This window comes from Silene latifolia, chromosome 5 (genome assembly GCF_048544455.1).
Source record: "Silene latifolia isolate original U9 population chromosome 5, ASM4854445v1, whole genome shotgun sequence".
NCBI classification, from domain to species: domain Eukaryota; kingdom Viridiplantae; phylum Streptophyta; class Magnoliopsida; order Caryophyllales; family Caryophyllaceae; genus Silene; species Silene latifolia.
The window spans coordinates 6,179,829-6,202,846 of record NC_133530.1 but is presented as its reverse complement, the minus strand read 5'-3'; the positions used below and the strand labels follow the sequence as shown (position 1 = coordinate 6,202,846).

General features: G+C 37.9%; 3 protein-coding genes, 1 long non-coding RNA gene and 1 other non-coding gene across 6 annotated transcripts; 3 read left to right on the top strand and 2 right to left on the bottom strand.

Moving 5' to 3' along the window:
• Nucleotides 1-1,442: 1,442 nt before the first annotated feature.
• LOC141654727 (putative disease resistance protein RGA4) lies at nt 1,443-2,719 on the top strand. Its single transcript, XM_074461843.1, has 2 exons — nt 1,443-2,645; nt 2,699-2,719. The coding sequence occupies exons 1-2, from the start codon at nt 1,443-1,445 to the stop codon at nt 2,717-2,719; spliced, it is 1,224 nt and encodes a 407-aa protein (XP_074317944.1).
• Nucleotides 2,720-2,834: 115 nt separating this feature from the next.
• LOC141656528 (uncharacterized) lies at nt 2,835-10,065 on the bottom strand. The gene is made up of 3 exons (XR_012548521.1): nt 9,956-10,065; nt 4,667-4,764; nt 2,835-4,568 (listed from the first exon to the last, which is right to left on the bottom strand). It is a non-coding gene; the product is annotated as an uncharacterized LOC141656528 (long non-coding RNA).
• Nucleotides 5,072-8,646, bottom strand: LOC141657904 (putative disease resistance protein RGA1). Its single transcript, XM_074465300.1, has one exon. The coding sequence runs from the start codon at nt 8,644-8,646 to the stop codon at nt 5,188-5,190; it is 3,459 nt and encodes a 1,152-aa protein (XP_074321401.1). The 3' UTR covers nt 5,072-5,187.
• A 4,728-nt stretch (nt 10,066-14,793) lies between the features above and the next one.
• On the top strand, nt 14,794-18,983 carry LOC141656527 (maltose excess protein 1-like, chloroplastic). 2 transcript variants are annotated; one of them, XM_074463442.1, is made up of 10 exons: nt 14,794-14,976; nt 15,920-16,292; nt 16,584-16,754; nt 16,843-17,133; nt 17,207-17,296; nt 17,442-17,543; nt 17,649-17,767; nt 17,858-17,920; nt 18,006-18,067; nt 18,642-18,983. In XM_074463442.1, exons 2-10 carry the CDS (start codon nt 15,996-15,998, stop codon nt 18,728-18,730), a joined length of 1,284 nt encoding a protein of 427 aa, XP_074319543.1. In that variant the 5' UTR covers nt 14,794-14,976; nt 15,920-15,995; the 3' UTR covers nt 18,731-18,983. The 2 variants fall into 2 exon arrangements, with proteins under 2 accessions (XP_074319543.1, XP_074319544.1); XM_074463443.1 differs by lacking the exon at nt 14,794-14,976 and adding an exon at nt 15,049-15,137.
• Nucleotides 18,984-19,302: 319 nt separating this feature from the next.
• TRNAA-UGC (transfer RNA alanine (anticodon UGC)) lies at nt 19,303-19,375 on the top strand. The gene has a single exon. It is a non-coding gene; the product is annotated as a tRNA-Ala (tRNA).
• Nucleotides 19,376-23,018: the final 3,643 nt, after the last annotated feature.

Here is a 23,018-nt window from a genome sequence, read left to right as displayed (position 1 = left end):
TCAGCTAAAGCCCAACTCCTTTCATTCTCCCTAAAGTCCGTTTGGCTGCTTCATGCTTATGGGCTCCTTGAGGCTGTTAAATTATTCGGCCCAGTTCGTCCTGAGGGTCTTGATGGATCAATCCTCTTCTTGGCCCAATGTGCAGAATTTGGCCCAAACAAATGGTCAAATTGTTTATCAAGTTCATTCTTAAAATAGAAAGGACAACAATTGACTGAGACACCCCAATATAAAAAAGGACAACAAATGACCGGGACAGAGGGAGTAACTTATTAGTCGGTAAACTCATGAGATGTGGTACACATGACCAGGATTTTACATTCTAACGCATCATAATTATTAGTATGAAGTATGACTTAGACAATAACTCAATTTTTAATGCGTGTCTTGCACACGATAAGAAGCTAATTAGAGAAAGATTGTGGCACACGGTAAGAAGCTAATTAGAGAAAGATTGGAAATTCGTGCTTGTCGTCGAACTAACGATGAAACACGCCAATAATTTCGTTGCTTGTTTCATTAGAAGCTACTTTGATTAAATTAATTTAGGTGCTTATCTTTAATCTCTTGCTTTTCATTTGTTTATCCCCTAAATATTAATTTAAAGGATATCACAACAACTTGTCCTCTAAAGATTATCTATTGCTTTAATTGAACAATTAAGAAATTAAGTACGTCCCTCAAAAAATAATCATCTAACTAACCCAATTATTGTCCGATTATTTTAGTTGACCTTGTACAGTTCTAGAAGCTCAAGTCTTCCACAAATTCATGTATATGCATGTCACCGATCGTCTCATTGTAGACGGACACTATTCGTTTAAAGCTATAGACGGATAGTGCTCTCTCATAAAATGCAAGTGAAAGGGCAAGTGAGAGTAACCATTTTCCACCCACTTGCACTATCCACTCTCATTTTGTGAAAGGGACACCATATATCTACAGCTTTAGACGGATAGTGTCCGTCTAAAGTGTGAATTTGAGGCATGTCACTATCATAAGAAATATGTGGTTTTTAGTCTTCTTTCAATAAAGATATATCATTTTCCCTATAAATTTTAGAGTCGAAAGTGTTTACCCTAGGTGGCCCGAATTTAAAACTCGACCTTTTAAAAACAAACGTAAACAATCAAATGAAGCAGAAAGAGCGAAGCTCCCTACAAGAATAAAGTCTTGTAGTTAAAACTTAGGTAAAACTCTCAGGAGTCTCACGTTCAAACCTCTCCAAGAAAAATCTAGTGGAGTTCTTAACTGGCTCCCTCGTCATCAAAAAATATTTTTTAATATTTAGTGAAGTGAAGGTTCCGAGTAGTTATGCATTTTTGCTTTCCTTATACTTGGGTGACTATATTAAGTAAATTGTTAATGCAAATTATTGTACTATATAATACAAAGTAGATTATTACTCAGAATTACACAAACATTGAAACAAACATTGAAACATGGATGTTGGAACAGCTTTATCAGCAGTTCAAACTCTGTTTGCTGCATTGCAATGTAATGAGCTCAGGGAACTGTGGTCCTCATTGGGCCATAAAACCGAGCTTGCGAAAATCCAGAAAACCGTATCCACCGTTAAGGCGGTGCTCAAGGATGCTGAAACTAAGCAAGGATTGTCCAATGAACAACAAGTGTATATCGAGGAGCTTAAGGAGGCGGTGTTTGAAGCTGATGATGTTTTTGATAGGTGTGTTACTCTGAGTAAGCGAAAGCGTTTAGTCATGGAGGATGGCAAGTTATCTGAAAAGGTACGCCTTTTGTTATCCCGTTTGAATCAGAAACTTTTAGGTAAGATGCTCAAAAGGGTTAATAATGTTAGGAGTAAGTTGGAAGATATCGCGAGTAATCATAGAAACTTTGGGTTTGTTGATGTCAATAATGATCCGTCTAGTAAGTATAGTAAGTATAAGCGGGAGGAGAGTAGCTCCCGTATCCATGCTTTTGATTTAATTGGGAGGGAAGACGATGTGGAAAAAATTGTAAGCGTATTGCTTAACCCTGTTGTCGAAGAGGATGTTTCTTTCTTTAGTGTTGTCGGGATGGGAGGTTTAGGAAAAACTGCTCTTTCGCAATTTGTGTTTAACGATGAAAGGGTTTCGAGTGCCTTTTCATTGAAATTGTGGACTTGTGTCTCGGATCATGGTCAAGATCAGCTTGACATTGCAAGTGTTTTAGCCAAGATTCTTGAATCAGTTACTGGTAGGAAACCACATTCAGAGTCTTCGTTGGACAACGTGCAGAAGTTTCTTCTTGTCTTGGATGATGTATGGAATGAAAGTCGTAATGATTGGATTAAGTTAGCCGGATACTTGACTGGAGGTCAAAGAGGGAGTTGGGTTTTGACCACCACGCGTTCAAAAGAGACGGCTAGAGTAATAGGAAATGGTCTGAGGCATGAGTTACAGGGTCTGTCCGAAGAAAACTCGTGGAAATTGTTCAAAAGGATGGCCTTTGGACATGGAAAAACAATTCCCGATGAGTTTATACAAATCGGACAAGATATTGTGAAAAGCTGTGGCGATGTCCCTCTTGTTATAAGAATGATCGGAAGTCGTCTGTATGGGATAAGCAAGGCTAAGTGGGTATCATTCCAACAGAAGGAACTGGCACATGCTAGGAGCTTGGAAGAGTATGGCATCATGCCGGTATTGATGTTGAGTTATAATGGTCTCAAGTCTTCATTACGGAGTTGCTTCAGCTATTGCGCGCTCTTCCCTAAGAATTTCGAGATAGACAAGGAGATGTTGATTGGCCTTTGGATGGCACAAGGCTATATCACACCGTCAGAGAGCGGTCTTAGCATAGACGATGTAGCTGAGGACTACTTTTTCACATTGTTGCAAAAAGGGTTTTTCCAAGATGTTAAAGAAGACGAGTATGGTGAGATCGTGTCTTGCAAAATACACGATCTTATACATGATATTGCTCAGAAAGTATCAGAAAAGGAGATTTGTCAAGTAAATAGCAGCACTGTCAAGCTGAACAAATCATTTCGTCATTTTGCTGTCAGGGGACATAAATTCATGGAGAAATCTTCTACCAAGACTCATATTCGGACGTACCTTCAAGTTAGCCAGATTGGCGGCATGTTGCTAGTTGAACATCTATTAGCAAACTGTCCTTCCCTCCGGACTTTGGATTTGAGGGGTGCAGTATTTGAGGTTTTACCAAACTCGGTTGGCAAATTGTTGCATCTGAGGTATTTGGATCTTTCATTTAATAAGAAACTGAAAGTAGTTCCGAAAGCAATCACAAAGCTGCTGAATTTGCAGACTTTAAACCTGCTGGGGTGTCGAGGCTTGAGAGCGCTGCCCAAAGGTTTGAGCAATCTTGGTAAGCTTAGGGTTCTGGATGTTAAAGACTGCTATCTGCCTCTGTACATGCCTCCGAACTTTGGCAGATTGACCTGTCTTCAGAAGCTTGATAGGTTTGGAATGGGTGACCTAAATCCGTACAGTAAGAATCGCTTTGATCAGCTTGAAGATCTAAAGGCTCTCGTAAACCTGAAGGGAAGTATCGGGATCCAACTCCGTTCAGGCTCGTGTGCCCCTTATCAAGCTACAGGTGGAGCATACATGAGTACCTTAGAATATCTCAGTGGGGTCGAGATTTGGTATCTCCGTATTGATGTCCCTGAGGAATTCAGGAACAAAGACGCCACAGATAAGTACAATGAGGCGATACCTGAGTACGAGGAGGCCATTTTGGAAGACCTGCAGCCACATTCTAATCTCAAGTATTTCAGGCTGGTTGAGTATAGCGGTGAGAAATTGCCGACTTGGGCACTGGAACATAACTTGGCAGATTTTCTCCCTAATCTTGTCAGAATCGAATTGAATGACTGTTCAGGTTTACATCACCTTCCATGGCTCGGGTTGTTGCGTAGTCTAAAATTACTCCGGCTTGAAATATTGCCGAATTTGGAGTACCTGATGAATGTCAATCCGACTGTAGATTCAGTCGTTGGGTTAAGAACAGAAACACTGTCCCTATTTCCTTGCCTTGAACATCTTTATTTGGAAAACTTGCCCAAGTTGAAAGGATGGTGGCCGGGATCTCAAGTGGTATACCCTTGTCTTCCTCAACTAAAAGGATTATGGATATACGAGTGTCCCCGAATGGCAACTATACCATTGTGCCCGCTTGTGGATGATCTCAGAATTATTGATGCAAACAGAAGCCTAGAAATGAAAACACTTGACAGTAACGCGAGTACTTGTCCCACACCAATGAGAGTGTCTACCGGAAATGTAAAATTGCTCCAATCGGTGCCCGTTGAAAACTTGCAGCGTCTCAAGGAGATGCGAATAGAGTCGGACTATCAGCTCAAAAGTTTATCAGAAGTCGAGGAGTTGTTCAAGACCTGCTTATCCACCCTTCAAGTCTTGGAAATTTGGAGATGTCCTAAACTGGAGTCTCTTTTTGGAGGGTTAGAGCATTTGACTGCCTTGAAGAAGTTACAGATACGCAAGACCGCGGGTCTACTTACCAATGATGGCGTGCCATGGCAGTGCCTCGCTCCAACGCTCCAATCTTTGAAGCTGGAGGATCTCCCGCATCTGGTGAATCTGCCAAATGGGATGCATCAGTTAACTTCCCTTGAGTCTCTTTCCATTGTCGATTGTAAGGGAATGATGTCAATGCCGGAATGGATTCCCAAGCTCACCTCTCTTGGGAAACTCGAGGTTAAGCGTGGTTGTGCAGAACTGAAGGGAAGATGTACACAACTCAGTGGGGAGGACTGGCTCAACATTCAGCACATCCCTGACATTATAATTGAAGCAGAATAAGAGGGAATCACTGTCCTCATTTTAAATAAAAATAAAAACTCGGCTGTTACCTAAATTTATTCGCGCTTTTATTCCATTGAATTACTGTTTGTGCTTGTTTTCAATTGAATTAGTGTTTGTATTAGCTCAAACATTGCAGAATAGCCATTTAAATTCTTGCTAAAATAACAAACTTTCCTGTTGTTTATATACAGTACAAATTAAGAAAAATAAAACAGGATGTAAACAGTAGAGAATGGGGTGGGGGTAACTGGGTATAAAGGACACCACAAATGGGCTTTTTTGACCATTTGATAAACCCGAATTTCACCGGGTTGCTCAGCTTCAAGAACAAAAGACCACCCTACAGTCAGTGGTATCGAGGGAGGGAAGTGGTTAAAAAGGAACCTCATATTAATTACCACCAATTGTCTTCATTGGTCCAGGGTTCATGATCCAACACTAACTTCTTCCTTTCTAGTAAAGAGGATAAAATATAGGTGAGGGGAATGTGTTGGATGAGGGGCCAATCCTCCCCATTCGGTTGTCGGCATCTTTCCTCTAGGCTCCCGGAACAATGTCGAATTTGCAGTTTCCGGAGAGAGGTGAGCTTGGGCATCCATTTGGGTAGACATTCTAGCTTTGCGCAGCGCCAAATTTGGAGAGATCGGAGAGAGGTACAGTACTGCATCGCCTCTGGTAGTTCCTTCATCTCATTGAAACTCACCAACTTCAAGCTTTGGAAGCTCCCAGGAAGGTGTTGCCATGGGATTCCACCTGGCAGCAGCTTAGGACAATCCCCTAAATCCAAATACTCCAAGGCAGAAAGGTGTTCCAACCATCCTCCCATGCTCCTTAGTATGGTGCAGCATCTGATGCCCACAAAACGTAGGGAAGATAGTAAGCAGGTTGGAAACAACTCCCTTACTTCTCCTAAGCTCGCCACTGTCTCGTCACTCTCTATCTTTATCGCTCCAATACATTTAAAATACTCGGCCGGCATTGATTTCAGCCACTCCAACTTGCTGATTCTTAGTATCATAGGTTTGGAATATGACAGTGACAACGATGGATGATGGCGAGGTATGCACACCATACTATGCCAGAAAAATTGTCTCGTGTAATCAGACATTGCCAGAGATTCAAGCCGTGGACATACAGGAGTGTGCGTCATCTTTAGACAATGTCTTATATCGAGTCTCGTTAGTTGAGGGAAACAGGGAGATGTAACCCACACAAAATGCGTTTCTTGGATGTTCTCACTGTCATCAAGATTGACCTCATGCAGCCCTGATTCTGATCTCCACCACCACCCTTTCAACTTGGGCAGCTGATGAACATGAAGTTCACTGAGGCTAGGAAAGAAGGACGACCCTTCACCAGCGCCAGGGTCCACATTCACCATGTACTTCATGTTAGGTAATCTCTTAAGTCGTAGCTTTTTGAGGTGGGCAAGTTTCGCAACCTCCCAAGGTAGACATAGTAACTCCTGCCATTCATCAATCACCAAAGTGACAAGATTAGGGAGATCAAATAACGTCGAGTTACCTCCCCTCCCTCGCCATCTTGGCAATGTCTCACCATGATACCCTACCAACTCTAACCCCTTCAAATCATGATGAGGTTGCATCTCTTCCAGCAATGCTTGCTCATACTCCTTGCTTCCATACTCCTTTCCCCGTCTAAATATAATAACAATCTTTTTCAGGTATTCCTTGCTCCTTAAATAGGCACCCCCGCCATGTTCTTCCTTGACAAATTTTGCATTTTTAAGCACTCCAATTTGGATCTCTAAACACCCTTTTAACTTATTCAGGTGATGTAGGTCTTCCAACCCATCAAAACATTGCTTTGCACTTGAACCTGCTTGTACACCCACCACAAACTGGCCTAGATTATGCAAACGGGTCAACATACCTATGCCTGCAGGCATACGACTCAACGCATCACATCGAGCTAAGTTTAAAGTGCATAGGTCAACTAGCTTGCTGATACCATTTGGCAATTCTGCTAAATTACAGCAGCAATACAAATCTAAAGTCTGTAGATTGACTAGTTTTGCTATTGATTTGGGAAGAATTCTAAGATGGCTACTCCGTGAGAGGTCTAAACATCTCAGATGCACCAGTTGACTTATTGATTCTGGTAAACTTTTCGCCTGTATTTGTCTCAAATCTAATGACCTTAAGCCTGTCCATTTCAAAATTGATTTACTTGCTTCAAATAGCTTGGTACTATTTGTACCATAATTTGACTTGTTAACTTGAAGGTAAGTATGAATATTAGTGTTATTGAAAATATGCTGTGTACAACCGTCATTCACAAGAGACAGGTGGCGAACTCTTTTACCCACATTAGAAGTGTCAACATTGAACTTACAAATCTCCTCGCCTGCTACTTGTTCAGCAATATCATGCAAGAGATCATGCATCTTGAACCCCACAATCTCATCAAATTCATCCTCCTCAATGTCTTGGAAAAAACACCTTTGTACCAACATAAGAAAATATTCCTCGCCCAAATTATACGAGTCGATGTAGCCTTGTGCCATCCAAAGCTGAAACAACATTTGCTTATTAATCTTCCAATCCTTGGGAAAAATAGCACAATAAGCAAAACAAGCCTTCAAGGAAGGGTTAAGTTGATTGTAACTTAACTTCAGTATGGAGGTCATGGAATCATTACTTTCACTAATACTGTCTAACCATTTGTCGTGAAATGATGACCACTTAGACTTGGATTGACCACGCAGAAGACTTCCTACAACTCTAATTGCAAGAGGGACATTGGTGCACTTTTTAACAATCTCCATGCCAAGTTTAACAAGGTCATAATCTCTTTCTCTTGCTTGAAAAGCCATCCTTTCAAACAAATACCATGAGTCCATATCTGACAAACCTAGCAACTCATGCACTTTATCATCTCCAATCATTTGGGCGGTTGTTTTCGAGCGCGTAGTTACAACTATCCGACTCCCCCTTCGCCCTACCTTCAAAAACGCTTCAAACTGCTGCCATTTCTGATAATTTTCAGTCCACACATCATCTAGCACCAACAAATACTTTTTTCCTCCCAGTTTTTCCCTAACTTGATGATGTATCTGCTCCAAAGAGCTTAAATTATCAATGGGTAAACCTTTCACCACCTTTCCTAAAAACCCTTTCAAGTCCCACTGTTCTTGATCCTGATCAGCAATGCAAGTCCAACTCTTCAATTCAAATGCCTCGCTAATCCTAGGATCATTATAAACAAGTTGGGCAAGAGCCGTTTTTCCCAACCCTCCCATCCCCACAATGGCTAAGAATGAAACATCAGGGTGATCCACATTATTATCACATCCTAATAACATACCTACAATCTTTTCCAAATCTTCATCCCTCCCGATGATTTTATCACACAAAAAAGAACAAGTTTCCTCCTTAGTAAACTTGATAGGCTTATACTCAACCTTAAAGCTAAACTTACTACTCTTAGTAGCAATGGCGTCCAACTTTTTGTTAACCATTTTGACCTTACTAGACAGATTCTGTGTAACAAGTTTAAATCGGGAAAAAAAGGATTTCACCTTATCAGAGACTTTATCACCAGCCTGAAAGAGTTGCTTCCGCTTGGCTAAAGTGAGGAACTCATCTAACACATCGTCAGCATCATAAACAGCATTTTTGAGCTCTTTAATGTAATTCTTCTCCTGGTTGTTAAGCGAGTCTTGCTTGGCATCAGCATCCTCAAGAACAGCTTTAACAGTTTCGACCGTGTTTTGGAGGTCTTCAAACTCAGATTTGCAGTTGGAAACGGAACACGCTGCTTGCATCTGATCCAAAGTTTGTATCACAGTGAGAATAGTTTGAACAACAGACAATGTTGTAGACAAGTCCATATTCTTTTCTTTTGAGTTGTGATAAACAGATGATTGATTACGAGAGTTAAGATTAGTAGCTAAGTTAGTACAGAGTACTATATAGTGAGTAGTGAGGACACCATTTTGCAATTATTTGTTTACCTTTTTATACTTTGTGAAAATATTTTAATCAAAGATAAACATAAATTGAGACGGAGGGAGACAGACGAGAAAGTGACAAACTATAATAAGAAAAAGGGAGTGGGAACAAATCATCCGGTAAAGTCGCTACAAGTTTTCATCAACTTGTAAAGCTGTGTGAATTCTCTTTTTTTATTTTCCTAGAAACTGGTTCCACAGTTCCACATGCCTGGTACAGAGTACTAGGTTATTTGTTGATCAAATTGTTTATTTTATAAATACTCCGAAACCTACAGCTGAACTAGCATAGTACTTGTATGGAGTACATGATTTCGGTCACTCAGAATTAGTGGGTATGAGCAAGGCGGGTACGTTGGGGATGCTATGTGAAGACCTCCTTCACATATTACCCATGTGGGTGAGAGTGTTAATACCTAACCCTGCTAAACAATTTTTCGGGAGTGAAAACATATATCGTTCAGCAGTCCACGTATGATTGCGCTTCAACGTGGCTGACTGAGAGGTTTTTAAACTCGCAATCTTGAGTGACGACTATATATATCCCTAACTCTCTAAGAGTCGAAATGGCGGCTTTATAACCCTTAAAAAAAAGTGTTTTTGTTCCCAAGTCGTGATTGGGTATGGGTTTTAAAACGACTACAGCAAAAAGTCGCCAGCCCAACTGGCGACTTCAGGCATGCTACAATTTTTATTTCTTGCCTTTCAGACTTCATTTTGTTCTCTCCCAAACACGGCCTCAGGCACGGCACGGCACTACAGCTTACAATTCATTCTCCAATATTTCTTGGCCCCAAACCTCCAATAACACACGGTAATCGCAAATCTCCATTTTAGAATAGAAAATAGAAAAAAATAATACTCCCTCCATCACAATCATTTGTTTACATTTTCTATACGGCGTATTTTAATCAAAAATAAAAAAATGATTGAGACAAAGGGGCTAATGCGTAATATTTTCAGCATAAACTAGTTAACATAATCAATTAAAGTTTCAAATAAACTTAACTAAGCTATAAACTTCATTACATGTACACATTTAACTACTCTAGAACAGCTAATTAACAATTTAACATACTATATTTAGTAATAATTGTAAAAAAAAAAATAAGCTTAAGGTAATAAACAACTAAATTAATAGTTAACTGGAAATAAGAAAGTATAATTAATCAAAGTAAATTTTGATTACCGTGAGAATTTGTACATGATTGCCACAAATGTTCAATGCAATTGATTTGGGGTTCCATTTAGGGTTTGCTTCTATTTTGATACCAAGTATGAAATTTTATTGAAATTTTTTAGGGCTGGCATGTAATCCGTGAATAATCAGGGAGTAAATTTTAAACTTGATAATGAGTTATGATTATTGAGAAGATATTTTACTCCCATAATCATCATTAACCATGGGGAGGGTGGGTAATGTATATATTACTCTTTTATAAGGGTAATAGATTCGGGAGACGAATAATTAGTCTAATACCAAACATGAAAAATGCACCTTACATATTACTCCCCTACTCATTTCCCCCCTTTTACTCTCAATCCAAGCCGGCCCTTAGCATACTCCTGTGTTTTTTATAACATGAGTAGTATTCTAAACTTTGTAAAATGTTCTCAAAATACTCAAACCATTAGAATAATACGTAAACTATAAAGGTTAAAATATAACAAAAATATTTATATATTGAAAACCCTTATATATTTTAATTAATAAAATATCTAAATTGAAGTTTCGTTTTACGGCTCATTAGCCCATGGGCCGCCCGATTTTTGACTAAAGGGCGGGCAAGGGCAAGGATAATTGGCCCATAATTAAAGTCTGGCCCGCCAACTAAGGTCTTAAAGGGTAACTTTTCCTTCACATTACCAATTTATTATTCGCTGATGACATGGTCCTTTTTGGGGAAGCAAACGAGGAGCAAGCTCTAGTAATGCGCTACGTTCTGGACAATTTCTATGAAGCCTCGGGTGAAAAAATTAGTGCAGCCAAGTCTCGGGCTTTCTTTTCCAGCAATACCGAAATTGGAATCAGAGAAAGGGTTAGCACGATTTGGGTTTTGAGGAAAAAGCTGATTTAGGTACTTATCTTGGAATGTCCACTATCAACGGTCGGGTAACCCGTCATACCTTCGAGCATCTAGAGGACAAGATTAATAACAGATTAGCGGGTTGGTCGACAAAAAAGTTGTCGTTAGCAGGAAGGGAGACCTTGGTTAAATCGACTTTGTCGACAATAGCTAACTATAGTATGCAAGCTGCTAAAATTCCGCGTACTATCTGTGATACTATTGATAAGAAATCTCGTTGCTTCTTATGGGGAGGCGATGAGAATAAAAAGTCTATTCATTTAATCAATTGGGAAACAGTACAGCAGCCGAAGTCCAGAGGAGGTCTGGGAATTGTTTCAGCCAGACAAGCTAATGCAGCCTTTCTAACAAAACTTGGGTGGAGAGTCTTAGCTGAGCCTCACAGCTTATGGTCGCGGGTTCTCCGAGCAAAATATTGTAATAATAAATGTAATATAGACATTTTCCAGCCCAAAAGCAATATGTCTATTGTATGGGCAGGGATATCGTCACAATCCAGGACCATAGTTAGGGGAACGGCTACTGCAGTGGGTAATGGAAGACGAACTCTTTTCTGGGATCACAATTGGGTAGATGGTGTTTGTCTATCTGACAACGTTTTAAGTGCTATTCCCGAAGATATTTTGGGAGCAACTGTTAGTGATATGTGGTGCGAGTCCAACGGCTGGAAGTGGGACTGCTTACTTCTTGCCACAAGATATACTCCTCAAAATTGCGTCCATATCCTTAGTCATTGACCCGAGCTTGGAGGACTCCCTTTACTGGCAAGGTACTTCGTCTGGTAAGTTCACTATCAAATCAGCATTAGGATACTTAAAAGGAGTCGATTATGAGGAGCTTCCGGAGTCTCCAGTATGGCGCTCTATTTGGCGCCTACCAGTCCAACAAAGAGTCCGAGTTTTTCTTTGGTTAGCTGCTCATGGTCGGTTAATGGTTAATGTCAACCGGGTTAGGAGAAATATGGGGGATGACCCGAGGTGCCCCCGTTGTCACGAGGCCGAGGAGACTGTCGATCATTTGATGCGCTCCTGCTTCGTTTCTAAAAAAATTTGGGAGCTGGTGGGTGTTAGCCGCACCAATACTTTCGTCTTCAATTCAAATTTCTCGACTTGGTTGACAAAAAATGCTAGTAATGATATAGAGACCTCTATTGAAGATTGGCCTATGTACTTTGCTATTACATGTTGGTGGATTTGGAGGTGGCGTAACAACATTGTCTTTGGAAGGGACAATGACAATCCCCTTGACCCGCGTGCGTTTCTCTATCAGCAATTTCACAGTACGAACAAGCCCTAGATCGTCACAACATTTTCATCCCTATTCCACGCAACCCAAGAGCAGAAATCTTCATTCGTTGGCTTCCCCTGCTTCACAGGTGGGTCCTTCTGAATACTGATGGGGCCTCTAAAGGTAATCCGGGTCCAGCTGGGGGCAGAGGTATCTTTCGCGATGAAACTGGGAATTTTATTACTGCTTACTTCTTCTCTTAGTGGAACTTGTACCTCCATGAAAGCGGAGCTTCTAGCTCTCCTAGTGGGTTTAAAAAGAGCAAAATCTCTCAACATATCAAAGCTTATTATTCACATGGATAATTCTCCTTGCGTCAATCTCATAAACGAAGATCAACTGGTGAGTAATAATCTGAAGTTTATTGTTAAGCAGTGCAAGGAGTTGATACGGGATACTCAATGGAGAGTCAAGCTAGAACGCACGTATCGAGAAGCCAACAAAGCAGCTGATTTCATGGCTAACAAGGGCGTCACGTCGAGCACTCTAATTACGCACTTAGATCTTCCTCTTAATGAACTCCGCCCTATCCTTAGGGAGGACATCTTTGGGGTCACTACTCCTCGTGTAATAGCTAGTAGTTAATTTCGGGGCTTTGCCCCTCTCCCCTCTTTCGCACCAAAAAAAAAAAAAAAGTTGTCCAACGCCAAAAAAAAATACTCCCTCCATTTTCCTATTTTTACCCCATTTGCTTTATTGCGGTCTCTAAGACGCTACTTTGACCGTATTTTTCGATGTCTATATGTTACTCCCTCCTATTCACAATAAACTTCCCTATTTCCTTTTCCGTCTATATTCACAATAACTTCTCTATTTTCTTTTTTGGTAAGTGTTTATGTGACACAAATTTAATTGTATGGTGGGGTAGTATATATTTGTGTGGTTTAAATTTAATTATATGGTGGGTTAATGTGTTTCTTTAATTTTTGTGTCAAAATAAAAAGGGAAGTTTATTGTAAATAGGAGGGAGTATTTTTTTTGCTTGAAATTTTTTGTCGTGGAAGATGTCTTGATATTAATTGTAAATGTTTTAGTTTTATAAATAAATAGTTTTTATTCTTCAACTTATTGACAGTCAAAGTTCGGAAATTTTGACCTCCAACAAGCAAATGGGGTAAAAATAGGAATAGGGAGAGAGTATTTAAGTAACCGGTCTAAACGATGCCTCATATTAGCCAACTTTAACTAATTTGAAATTAAGGTTTTGATCTGGTTGGGAAAAATTTCCGTACAAAAAATCTTGTTTAAGACGGACTCTTATCTTAAGCTTAAAACGGATCAAATAGTAAAAATAAATCAAAAACAAAATATTTAGATATTAGAAGAATAAAAAACTTTTCGTATTTATTCAAATAAAATAATCCCTCATATTCTCAATAACTCTCTCTCCTTCCTTTTTCATCTATTCACAATACTCTCCATATTTCCTTATTTAACACACTTTTATATTTATTTTAATCACGTCGCCCCACAACACTCATACTTTATCTTATTTTAATTATCTTACTTCAGAACAATACTTATTTTAATCGCCCCACAATAATATCACACACTACCTTCCTCTTTCCAATCTTCTAGCCCCATCCCCCAACCCCCCACTGCAATACTTTATCAGTTTATCATATAATACTCACTCCCTTAATTCTCGTGCCCTTCATAAATAGGGAGAATTATTAAGAAATAAGAATAAGGCCATGTTCTTTTGGACTTAAAGTTACTTAATATAAGTTCACTTCAGATCCTATAACTCTATAATTTCGATTCGATTCGATTCGATCCTATAAGTTCGATTCGAGATTCTATAAGTTCGATTCGATTCGATCCTATAAGTTCGATTCGATTCGAGATCTTATAAGTTCAGTTCAGATCCTATAAGTTCAATTCAGATCCTATACCTCACTTAATTTAAGTTCAGTTCAGATCCTATAAGTTCGATTCGATTCGATTCGAGATCCTATAAATTCGATTCGAGATCCTATAAATTCGATTCGATTCGAGATCCTATAAGTTCGATTCGATTCGAGATCCAATAAGTTCAGTTCAGATCCTATAAGTTAAGTTCAGTTCAGATCCAATAAGTTCAGTTCAGATCCTATAAGTTAAGTTCAGTTCAGTTCAGATCCTATAAGTTCAGTTCAGTTCAAATCAGATAAGTTTTAGTCCAAAAGAACAGGGCCTAAGAGGGATACTATTTAACGTACACCAATTCTCATTGAAGACAGACATTTTTCGTCACAAACTGAAAACTTGCTAAACGTAGCCATTTTAACGACAAAATATGACGATTTTAATGACAAATTATTATAGCTTAGAAAATTGTTCTGGTAACTTTTTAATTAAAATGGTTACATTTTCGTCTTAAATGGATAACATTTTACCCCATCTTCAACTTATGACAAAATGTACCAATCACAAACTAGACGCTTTGTTTAACGTATTTTAATATCACAAAATCTTATTGAAGACTGTGACGGATACCGTTTCGTCTTACAAAATACCCATGAGAGGTGAGTGGAGAAGCACATGGGAGTGCTCCATCTTATCCCATCTTTCTTTTTATGAGAGGTCTTCACCTTATCCCGTCACAAGCAAGACGCTTTGTTTTAACATTAACGTAGATATATCCATCATTCCATCTCACTAATTGAGAATCGGGTGTGCCGACCAGTTAAATAAAATATCCCACGTTTACTACACTCCATACTTGCCAGTTGCCACTCTTCTGCACACAAACCACCGTTCATCGGATTTCTGACACCATTTCCTTCACTCCATTCCTCAACTAGTTTTGATTTTCTCAACAACCCATTTTAGTTCACGGCCCATATTTTCTTGGGTAAGTCCTACAATTACAACACCTTCCCTCCCTCCGTCTCAATCATTTGTTTACCTTCTCGTAACGGGTACAGTATAGTAGTTAAACACAAATAAATAATTGAGACGGACGGAGTTCTATTCTAATTTGCTTTATGTTTCATTGGACATTGTTTGTAACTTGTAAGTGCCATTTTTTTTGTACTAGTTTTTCTAACATTTGCTTCTGCTTCACGGGTCAGCTTTCTTTTAATTTCTTTGTATTTTTGAAGATAAAGTTAGGATCTTTATTTCTATTGGGTTTGATTTATGTAAATGTTGCAACTTTGATTCGCACAAAATGAAGTAGAAATGCAATGTTTATTGTTTATATTGTTTATATTATGTGTTTGCTTGGATTTTGGATTGGTTTCATGATGAATGATGTTATGTAGCTAATGAACTTTTACAAATTGTGGGTTTCCACTTTCCATGTAGAAATATTGGATTTTTTGGACTTCAAATTGTTAATTATTCCATCCGTTTCATTCATTTATTTACCTTCGATTAAACTATCCCTAGCAAAGAATTAGAAAGGTAAACAAATGATTGGGACGGGGGAGTACTACTTACCGGAAGTGTTTTTCAGTGTTTCAAGAATGATGGAATCCTAAAATAGTAAAGTTAGTACTCCCTCTGTCCCCGATCATTTGTTGTCCTTTTCCATTTTGGGCTGTCTCAGTCATTTGTTGTCCTTTCTATTTTAAGAATGAACTTGATGAGTAATTTGATCATTCACACTCAATTTGTTCCACTTGTCATTTAGTAATTGGCCCTCTCCTCTTTCCTTGATCTTTGTGCCAAAACCAAATGACAACAAATGACCGGGACGGAGGGAGTATATTAATCGCTTGGCATTAATGAAATTATCTAAAGTGCAAGAATGAAATTTTTAGTGATTTTTTGTGATTTTTGTTGAATTGAAGCTTTTTGGATCTATTACTGAAGCAACAAGCCACAACCAATCTCTGCTTGTTTTGCTCTTTGTGTCCAATTGATGAAATGGTAGTTGTTGGAGTGCTGCCGGCAACAACTCGGTCTTTGTTAGTTCCCTCACAGTTATCGCCTTCATCTATTCTGCTTCCGCAATCGGCTTCTAGGTTACGCCATTTTCCAACTGCCTCGTCTACCCTAATCTTTAAGAACCATTATTGCCGACACTTTAGCAGCAATGGCGATGGCTCTTTACCGTGTTTGATTAGATATCCCAGCAGCAATAGTTTGTCCTCTCTTAATCTGCACCGCCGGCTCAAGCCTGTTGCTGCCGTTGATTCTGATCTTCCTGATCCTATTCAGTCGGTAATTGTTAACATCTTCCTCCCCTTTTAAAATGTGCACACTTTACTTGCTATACTTATTAGTAGATAAATGGTAGTGTTCTCCTTTTACCCTTGATTAAAACAAACAACTTGGACGGGATAAAATGGAAAGGAAAAGTTTCTAATGGGCATAGAGGGACATCAAGGGTGTTTTTTCTGTGTACCCTTGAACTTGAAAAATGAGCCCAAATTAAAAGCAGTCGGTCATTTTGGGATAGAGGTAGTATGTTATTGTTTTTGCTAAATTGCTTCCTTGTTATTGAAAATTGAGGGGGATATCACTAAAAAAGATGAAGCGTTTGAGCAATGGGATTGGTGGACGGCAAAGTTTGCCGCAGGTGCCAATCTTCCCTTTCTCCTCCTACAACTGCCTCAGATTGTGCTTAATGCTCGTAACCTTATGGCGGGAAATAACGCTGCTCTATTAGCTGTCAGTTGGCTGGTAAGCATAATTTAACCTTTCGTTTTCATTTTCTCACTCAGTTCAGTTTCGGACATCTAAATTAAAAAAAACAGGGAAAATGATGTAGGGTATGCTTACTGGTTTACTGGGAAATATTTCGTTGCTTTCCTACTTTGCCAAGAAAAAGGAGACAGAAGCAACGATCGTGCAATGCCTGGGATTATTTACCACATACATTGTGATATCGCAGTTAGCAATGGGTCAGGCTATGCCTTTCCCTTACTACATTGCGACCTCTGTGGTGGTTGGGACAGGTGTTATCTCCAATTTTCTCAATTACTTTGGCATGCTTCCTACTCCAATATGGCATTTTTGGGAAGATTTCATCACTGTTGGTGGACTTTCTGTCCTTCCTCAGGTACGGAATGCAGATTATCAGAGCTGGTCTGAATTTGGGTATTTATATCAATTAACTCTCTGTACATATGCAGCTTATGTGGTCGACGTTTGTTCCATATGTTCCAAACAGCATGCTTCCTGGGGCAATATGTTTTGTTCTAGCCTTAGCAGCAGTTTCCATGGTAAGATGAAGATGGTGCCTTATATTTTACTTTAGTGAATTATTAGGTCTTGCTATAACCGTTGATTTTATGATGGAAGCCAATGATAATAATCCCGTGTCAAGAAGTTCTATTTTGCAATTGATGTTGAGCTGAACGTTCTCAGGCTAGACTCGGTAAACTCCCGGAGAAAGGTGTCAAATTTGTTGGAGCAATAGCAGGATGGACGGCCACACTTCTTTTCATGTGGATGCCAATTGCCCAAATGGTATATTTGTCCATTTCTTAGTTATTTAATCAAGCTATTGCAAATTTGCGATTAATTGGTTCCAAAAAATGTGCTTTCGTTGAGTTCTATTTGGTTCTTTTCTAGTGGACAAACTACCTGAATCCCGATAACATAAAAGGCTTATCAGCTTTGTCAATGCTAATTGCCGTGCTTGGAAATGGACTGCTGATCCCTCGTGCCCTTTTCGCCCGTGATTTCATGTGGTAATTATCACTACAGAATATTTCCTTTTTGGGTGTACCGCGCTTTTGATTAGCTTCATTGCCGAGTTTTTAAATATAAAACTGGTACAGGTTTATTGGTTCATCTTGGGCAACTTTCGTTTATGGCTGGGGAAATCTGACATGCCTATATATGTGAGTTGCTAGCTTTTACTCTCCTTCAATTACGGCATTTTATAGCGAATTTTCGGCACATGAGAAATTTGCATTGTTAATGCAGGTTCAACAGCATCAGTCCCGTGTTTTTCTGGGGAGTCACTGCTGGCGTATCTATCTGGACAGGTACTTCTGATCTGTTCTCGTCAGTTTTTCTTCCTTTTAACTAGTAGCCTAACCTTTGTATAATCAACATGGAAGCGGAACTGAACTTGCCAAGTGATGTTCTAAAACCATTTGATGAATGTAAAAACTAATGAGCATAGAGGGCTAAAAAGGTGTCTTTGATTCCTGAAATTTGATATTGTTAACCATTTCCCCCTGTCTACTCGGAACCTCATATTCTTAACAAACAGTTCGGAGCTTCACTTTTTATGCGATAAGGAGTTCTAGCGCTTTTAGGCTCTATCAATCAAACTTTGAGGATAAAAAGTCGTTTCTGTTTTGATATTAGTCAGTTCGTCACAATGGTGATTACCCAATTATACCCGATGTGGCGCAATTGGTTCCCTCGGTTAATCCTGGCATTAGTCGTTCTTTGTTCTCCGTTCCTAGTCTGCTCTTTGGCCTGAAATAAACTTAGCTCGTATTTACCTATGCCATATTTTATACAAATTGATCACATTTCCGCCATTAGATGGTTGATAGTTGTTGGTGCTGAGCGAGTGAGCGTGCATCTAACCTGTTCTTGGGACTACAGGACTTACATTTTGGAAGGACAGTAAAGCATATGGACATGGATCTCCCCTCAAATCTTTGAAACAATTGGTGTCGGGGTCTAAATCGTAATCAGTGATCAATATCCACCCGAGAGCAAGAAAGAAGACCCGGGAAACTACGCTGGTTCAGTGGATAGCCGCGTTCTTCTTATGTAATGTAGAGCATCTTGGTCTGCATTGCTAGGTGTTCCGCGAGTTTACATTCTTTAATAACTCGGTCATATAGATGTAAAATGTACATAACTTCCTATCAAAAGGTACCTTAAGCTTTGATATATATCTTCATAACATGCCAGAGAAAGAAAAAGGATTACATCTGTTCAGTATTCATTGTGATTTCTGAAGTTGTCAACAAAAGAATCGAACACTCGTAACTTCTTTTCTGGAAGGACGGTTGTTACGTTTATCATATATTGTGGAATGTTTATAAATGGAGTCAGAAAACTGAGTAATATTCAGCAGCTTCTTATATAAACTCGAAACGAATTTAAGAATAAGAAAGGTATATTTAATGAACTAAACCATGCAAGAAATTACTGGTCATGATTTGTTTCTCATTTTTAGGAGAAGTCCTGATTTGTTCTGGAAAATAGAGAGAAACAGTTTAGGTTTTAATATTACAAAATTGTCTGACAGCAACAAGGGGTTGTAGCTCATATGGTAGAGCGCTCGCTTTGCATGCGAGAGGCACGGGGTTCGATTCCCCGCAGCTCCAATATTATTCTTTTTCAAATTAAAGATGGTGCTTGCATGCGATTAGTGAAAATAGCGAAACAGTGACCAATTAGTTATCTTTTAATTTCATTTTGTTTCTTTGTGGATGTTGGACTTACGGAAATTAAAATGATCCGGAATTCCAATTTACCTAAAATAACTTTTTAGAATTAGTCATCATCTAATTAAACACATACAAATCCTTATATGAGACTGCACCATACAAGCGGGTTTAGAAATTGATGCTTTCTATAAAGTATTCCGTATTATTTTGTTTATAAGTTAAGTCTTAAGAACTCCTATTTAGTTAGTCAGTATTACGTACAAGCTGATGCATGCAAAGATGACACAAACTTTCTCAAAATCCCAATCATAGGTCTATCCAATTTGTTTCTTGTTAATGAGTGATGATCATTCATCACAAGACATGCATGTGTAGTTGCGCTCATTAAATGTACGGAGTACAAAAAAGCAACAGTTATTTCAATCATCTGTTTGGACGATGATATTCATTTTAAAACTAAAACGAATTAAATAATACAAAATTTGTATAAACAGTCATAATTATTTTTCTATATTCCTTTACTAAAAATTTAAAGTAACCTATTTTAAATAAGAATTGTGAAAGGACTAATTTGTTACCATCCAAACAAATTTACCTTGAATGACACACATCACAAGTCGGAGTAGTCGCTATAGCTCCACTAACTCGACTAGTCGACTATACGCTACTTGACGAATGACGAGGGAGGGGACCCAAATAAACCAAACGCCGTTAAGATCACAAATTTTCATTTGTAACGGATAAGTCAAATAAAATCAACATAGGTAGATAAAGACAACTCATTTGTAACTCCTTAAATACTCATTTTTGTCTTATCTTATCTATATGGGTGATTTTTAACTCGTTATAAACTTGTGACGATATTCCAGTCACAGAAAATACTTACTGCACTAACATAACCTATCTAAACTGGTTGGCTATTGGTGACATGCCACTACTTAATTAATACGATGTTCACTAAAAATAGTGACATCAATTGGAGTATATCGTTTAGGCCACTTGTGCTTTTGTTATTGTCATGATTAGTTTCATTGTTACTCCCCTTGTTGCTATCTATACAACTCACATAATAACTCCATTAAATGAAAATAATTAAAATATTGTTTCATGCATTAAGATATAATCATCGAAGTATCATTTTTTCACTTAACCCTAAATTATAGTCTTTCAATTAAAATAAAACAAAATTAATGTAAAACTATAAGGTGCAAATTACTAAACCTTTTACTCGTATTTGTTAAAGGAAATTGTTATCTTTGTGGTAAAAACATATTTTCATAAAAATATACATCTTATGCGATTGCTGAATTATGTTGATTAGTAGTGCGGTTTAATTTTTGTTTCTTAAATAAAAACACGGTGATATGAATATAGGAATTAATAGATGTCAATTTAAAATTTAAAATTATTACAAGAACTCGATAAATAAAGCTGAAATGAATTGAAAAAGGCTGAACTGAACTGAAAGTAAGCCAACAACAACAGAGCCTACTTCAGTTCAGTTTTGGATTTATTAGGTTCAATTCAGTTCGATTCTATTACATTCAGTTAAGTTCAATTCAACTCTTTTTCAAACGAAAAGAACAGGGTCAATTACTCTCTCTATTATTTGTAACAAATATGATAATGATACGGCGTCACCGGGTGGCGCTCAATTTCGGCGTCACCCTCTCACATGCATCCCTTATTAATTGGGGTCTCCACTTATTTTATGGGATTTATCCATTATTTTGGAGGTCCCCATTTATTGCTTGTGAAAAGGTGACGCTAACTCATTTACCATATTAGAAAAGGTTTTCTAAAATGTGTTCAATAGGCACATATTAAGATGCTAAGAAAGGAAAGAATTATATCATTAATTTTCTAAGTATGATAATAATGAGTTTGAATTCAATTTTTCATGATATATTAATGTAAAGTTTTCCTTTCTTAATATCTTAACACGTGACTTTTATATTGTTTAGTCTATCATTGATTTGTGAATCAAAACAAAATCCCAACAGAAACCAAATTCTACATAAAAACATCCCAACCAAAACCAATGCTCCATCAAAACAATCTCAACTTGACACACCACTATTTACTTCGTTCCTTGTCACACCCATTATATCTAAGCTAGAGGTGATTAAATGTGGGTTTGAATCGAACTAGCATGATTTTTTAACCCATCGACATGCGGGTTAACGAGTTTTGAGCGTGTTTGTGGACCAGGTCTTTGTAAATTTTGAAAAAAGCATTGTCCAAACCCTCTTTGTTAGCAGGGCGGACACGACAGACCTAATAGGTTGTCCCGTCCACGAACAACTCTAATCTACGCACAAATTCTTCCTACTACTAAGAGAATAAAAATTCTCTTAGTTTTCCCTCCAAAAAGCATCTAGCTAAATAAGGTAATAAATAAAATTTTCTTTCATTACATTATTATTTTTCAATGAATATATTCTTATAAATAAACTTTAATTTTTTAAATAAATTCATAAATATGACTTTTTCATTAAAATAAAATAAAATTGGTATTAAACTATAAAGTATAAGTTGTTAATTTTTCAGTAATGAATTAATTATTACTATAGAGAATAACTTGACACATGCTTACTATTAGTTTCGTGACAGAAAACATTGACTAAAAAAAATTCACAACTTAAATAAATTTTTTTATTAGTTTTCCATTTCATTTTTTTTGTTTCATATCAAAATACAATTGAGTGAACTAATAAATATTAATGAGGTGCAAATTTAAAAAGTATATAAATCCTCCTATATACTAAGATAATACAACTTCTCTAAAATTTTCCCTCCAAAGTGCTCAAACTTATGTATGGAAATAAATTAGATTTTCATTTATTAAACTAATTTTCCATTTAAAATAATCTATACATAAAAACTGTATCTCCTATTATTAACTTCGTGACGAAAAAAGAATTTTTTTTTTTTAAATAATTTGATGTAGTTAAAATATTTTCATAAAAAAGACAATTCATAGTGATGGGGCATATTCTGCACCGCTGACCAAGTCAACATATTGAGCAAGGTCAAAGATATACATTCAGCCAAGTAACGACTTATCCTTTAAGTTTACTGATTTGAGCGTCGGAGTGAGTACGCTTGGCACAAAGCCAAGCCCTCAGTTCGTTCATTGTTGCAGGAGAGGCCGAGAGGGACGATTAAGACCAAAGGAGAATCCAACTCAAGACATCATTCAACAAGCCACGGGTGGTAACTATACTTGCTCTGGAATTACACCCGGAACACATAGAATTATTCAATTCTTTTGATTAATTTTAATATTAGTTATTTTTTATAAAAATTTGTGAGATATAAATCTAAAATCTATAACTAATACACTAAAAATTAAAAGATCTATATTTACCGTGCATTTGCGCGGGATCTACACTAGTCCAAAAGTAACTAGATAAGCTATTCATTTCTTTTAATATCTCCATTGTAAATGAGAATTTGTCTTATTGCATTAATCCAACCACTCTGAAAGTAATCCATATTTCCTACCTTGTTCCCCATTTTGTCAATCCACGTGCTTTCCCTCCCAATTTAAAACCAATATATACCTCACGTCCTCACC

Coding starts and splice junctions, on each gene's coding strand:
- LOC141656527 (XM_074463442.1), top strand. CDS start 15,996: ATGGTAGTTGTTGGAGTGCTGCCGGCAACAACTCGGTCTTTGTTAGTT. Junction 17,134..17,206: donor GACTTTCTGTCCTTCCTCAG/GTACGGAATGCA, acceptor GTACATATGCAG/CTTATGTGGTCGACGTTTGT. Junction 17,544..17,648: donor GGATGCCAATTGCCCAAATG/GTATATTTGTCC, acceptor GTTCTTTTCTAG/TGGACAAACTACCTGAATCC.
- LOC141654727 (XM_074461843.1), top strand. CDS start 1,443: ATGGATGTTGGAACAGCTTTATCAGCAGTTCAAACTCTGTTTGCTGCA. Junction 2,646..2,698: donor AAGAGTATGGCATCATGCCG/GTATTGATGTTG, acceptor GAGTTGCTTCAG/CTATTGCGCGCTCTTCCCTA.
- LOC141657904 (XM_074465300.1), bottom strand. CDS start 8,646: ATGGACTTGTCTACAACATTGTCTGTTGTTCAAACTATTCTCACTGTG.